At 42.9% G+C, this 4,114-nt stretch overlaps 1 protein-coding gene across 1 annotated transcript; it reads left to right on the top strand.

Annotated features, from left to right (window-relative positions):
- The first annotated feature begins 9 nt into the window (after positions 1–9).
- Positions 10–2,990, top strand: EXOSC3 (exosome component 3). The gene is made up of 4 exons (XM_068687898.1): positions 10–315; positions 397–546; positions 1,186–1,337; positions 2,695–2,990. The coding sequence occupies exons 1-4, from the start codon at positions 10–12 to the stop codon at positions 2,894–2,896; spliced, it is 810 nt and encodes a 269-aa protein (XP_068543999.1). The 3' UTR covers positions 2,897–2,990.
- The last annotated feature ends 1,124 nt before the right edge of the window (positions 2,991–4,114 follow it).

Below are 4,114 nucleotides of genomic sequence, written 5' to 3'. Positions count from 1 at the left end.
CCGGCGGCCATGGCGGAGGGCGGCAAGATGGCGGCGGGCAGCAGCAAGATGGCGGCGGAGGCCGCGGTGGGGCAGGTGGTGCTGCCGGGCGACGTGCTGCTGCTGCCCGCCCGCCCCGAGCACGACGCCGAGCGGCTGCCGCTGGGCCCCGAGGCGGCCCCGCGGGGCCGGCTGCTGTGCGGGCCCGGCCTGCGGCGCTGCGCGGCCGGGCTGCTGGTGACCAAGTGCGGGCTGCTGCGGCACCGCCAGCCGGGCGGCGGCGGCGGCGGGGCGGCGGCGGGAGGCGCCTACTGGGTGGACTCGCAGCAGAAGCGGGTAGGGCACGGGGGGCGGCGGGGAGGGCTCGGCCGGCCCCTCCCGAGGGGCCCCGGCTGAGCCGCGTGTGGCTGCCCGCAGTACGTGCCGGTGAAGGGCGACCAGGTGATCGGCATCGTCACCGCCAGGGCGGGGGACGTCTTCAGGCTGGACGTCGGCGGGAGCGAGCAGGCCTCGCTGTCCTACCTGGCCTTCGAGGGAGCGACCAAAAGGAACCGGCCCAACGTGCAGGTAGCGGGTTTCTCCTCACCCGGGGGTGCTCGGCTCAGCGGGGCCGCAAGGCAAAACCGGCGCCGTGTTCCCTCGTCCATGATGCTGCCAGCCGTGGGTGCTGGTCAGGCGGTAATGCTCGCCCGCAGGGGGCACTCTGAGGTTGTGAAACGAGCTCTTAACGCTGGGAGAAAACCGGGTTTGTTTCGTAACACCGCTGGAAACGCGGCACGTGCGTGTCACTGCTTCTGCATTCAGCTGAAATACCATCGCCAGAACGTAAAATGGACTCTAAAGGACAACAAAATAAGCTGGTGTGGCTTTCTTGTGGTCCTGATAAGCAGTTACAAGAGTAGGCTGCTTAGACTTGCTTTTCTCCATCCTTAAAGTCTGGAGAAGGTATTTCAAAACAGAAAAAGAAGAATACGTCCATAAAATAAAATGTGTTTTTTAAATATCTTTTAGATTCTAGTAGTGATACAATATTATTCTTATGTGGTAAGTTGTCTTTAGTAGGAGAGAACAAAAACTACTCATTCATTTCTCTTCCACCAACTATTTTGTGTTACCCTGGACGAGCTTTATAAATATAATATTTTTTATGAATGTACAGTATGATCATGTCTAATACTTTTTGCTTTCTGACCCTGTTTGGTTTAGGTGGGAGACCTTATTTATGGTAAATTCCTTGTAGCAAATAAAGACATGGAACCAGAGATGGTCTGTATAGACAGCAGCGGAAAAGCAAGTGGCATGGGAGTAATTGGACAAGATGGATTCCTCTTTAAAGTTTCCTTAGGTCTTATAAGAAAGTAAGTACCAAGAAAGCTAGTAATTCTTAACATGTAAGGTTGTAGTTTTAGGTAGAACATGCACAAGTACGAGAAGTATGAGTCCCTGAGAAGTATGGACTAACCAATAATCAGGATATGAGTCGTAATTGTTCTAGTACATTTATACTAGTTTTACTGGATGGAAGATGCATGTATTTTGAGTCAGAAATAGCACATTTTTTCCCCCTGAAGAAATCCAGATGAAGAAATCCATATTGTGTTGTAACCTGTTTTTTTTTTTTAAAAAAAAAAAAAGGATTCAGCTGCCAAGGCAGTATAGAAAATACAACCATACCTGAGGGAATCAAACATTCAAGGTGTGGTTTCAGTATGTACTGTCTTGAAGCTTAAATTAAAAATTCTTTTTTCTGATTAATGAGATAGCTGTCAGCTAAATTTACATCCCTCACTAAGTAAGGGGATCTTCTCTCATCAATACACTTTATTTTATAATTTCCAAAGAAAAATGTTACCTTGAAATAAGGATACAGAAAAATGAAAAGTCTTTTTTATAAAACTGATATGTTAACTTCAGTCTTTGAAGTGTATTCCAAATTTTGGAGTTACTTAGGTTAATGTTGTAGTAAATACAAGATTTTTGTGACAATCTGAAAGTACCAGCTGATACAGGTTGTTTTGGTGATTAAGGTAGGTGGTAGGGGGACGGTTCTTTGGAAAAGCTATCTTAAAAACATGAAGCAGCTATTTCATGTCTGGGTTTTGTAAATGATTTGGTTTGTGGCCCATCATCTATATATGTAAGTAAAGAAATAACAGTATATTACTGTTTACTCTTGATATGTTTGTTTTCTCTTTGAAAAAGCTTATTGAAGCTTGACTTGATTGTGAAATGTATTATGATATAAAACTAAAATGGTCTCAATCTAATTCTGTGTTAATATTGCCTCCTGAAAGAGGAGGAGGGAATTGTTGTTTGGATAAACACATCTTTACCTTTGGTGTTAAACTAGTAAGTTACAGCACTTCAAAATGTTGCTTTGTCAAGCAGTAGTTTTAGAACTTAGTGAATTATAGAATTATTATAAAAGAAACAATTGGCTTTCAATTTGTCAAGTAACTCTTCTGAATCTAGTTAGAAAACCAGCTATAAATTCACAAGTGCTGTATTTTAAGTGCATATATTTTCGGAGGAAAATGAAAAATCTGATATTGGATGCCTGTTTTGGATGGATACGCGACTGGATCATCTTTTGGGGTAGTTACACTAGCTCCCATAATATCAGTGCTGTAGCTTAGCTACTGACTGAAATAATGCATTGTTTATCAAATGTGAATGTTTACATTTTCCTTTATCTTTTTTTAATCTTATTTACAGGCTCTTGGCTCCCAAATGTGAAATAATTCAGGAGTTGTCACAGTTGTACCCATTTGAGCTGGTGCTGGGAATGAATGGAAGAATATGGGTAAAAGCAAAAACAGTTCAACAGACTTTAATTATAGTAAATATTTTAGAAGCCTGTGAGTATATGACTTCAGAGCAGAGAAAACAGGCGCTTGCCAAACTATCAGGAAATTGAGTAGAAAAAAACTTGAAGATTTGAGATAACTATAGGGTGTTTTGGTTATTTTTGTATACAAAATATTTATATTAAAAGTGATATTCCAAATGAAGTCCTAGACTTGTTATTCTTCAATTACCTGTATCCACTCAGCTGGTCCTGCCTTTTTTAGGATTACTTCTGTGATTATGAAACCCTGCCTGTTGTGAATTTTGACTGATGTGGAGAGAATGCGGAGAGAGTCTATAAAAGCTTCTGTTAGTTGAGTTTTGAGGTGGAATTCCAAGTCTTTCAAAAAAAAAAAAAGGTTAATAAATTAACTGCATATATTTCCTTTTACTTCATAGAATCATAGAATATCCTGAGTTGGAAGGGACCCTTAAGGATCATCAAGTCCAACTCTTGACACCGCACAGGTCTACCCAAAAGTTCAGACCATGTGACTAAGTGCACAGTCCAATCTCTTCTTAAATTCAGACAGGCTCGGTGCAATGACCACTTCCCTGGGGAGCCTGTTCCAGTGTGCAACCACCCTCTCTGTGAAGAACCCCCTCCTGATGTCAAGCCTAAACTTCCCCTGCCTCAGCTTAACCCCGTTCCCGTGGGTCCTGTCGCTGGTGTTAATGGAGAAAAGGTCTCCCGCCTCTTGACACCCCCTTACGAGGAAGTTGTAGACTGCGATGAGGGTACTTGTTAGCATTGGAGCTTCAAACAGTACATGTTTACTTGGGGGTAGCAGAAAGCATCCTGTAGGTCATTTGTTCTGATCAGGTGCTTTATGTAGTGATGAGTTGATTATTTAATATTCTTACACAACTTGGGAATAGAAACACAGGTGGAGAAATAGAAGAAAGTAATTGAGGGCATACCAGAAAATAAATACAGGGTAGTTGAGGCAAGCGATCAGATAAGACAACGTATAATCACAGTGGCATTGCTGCTTTCCCTGAAGATAACCATGCTAACAGTCTTAAGGGAATAGTGATTAGGATATAGCTTCAGTGGGAACGTTCTGGAAACTTGATGGTGTAATGGAGCTAAAAATATACTTAATGGCAGTGCTGTTTGAAGTCACTTAGGACTCCTTTATAAGTGCTTTTTAAATAGTTGAAGTTCACTGCAGGAAGAGCCATGCATTTCTCAATTCTAGGTGTTTTAGATTTGTTTAGTTACATCACAAAGATTTGATTCATCTATGCTTCATGTTTGACAAAATCAGCATCTGCAGATAAAGCT

This window comes from Anas acuta, chromosome 7 (assembly GCF_963932015.1).
Source record: "Anas acuta chromosome 7, bAnaAcu1.1, whole genome shotgun sequence".
In the NCBI taxonomy this organism is placed as follows: Eukaryota; Metazoa; Chordata; class Aves; order Anseriformes; family Anatidae; genus Anas; species Anas acuta.
The sequence above is the reverse complement of the archived record's forward strand: the minus strand, read 5'-3'. Positions and strand labels throughout refer to the sequence as shown.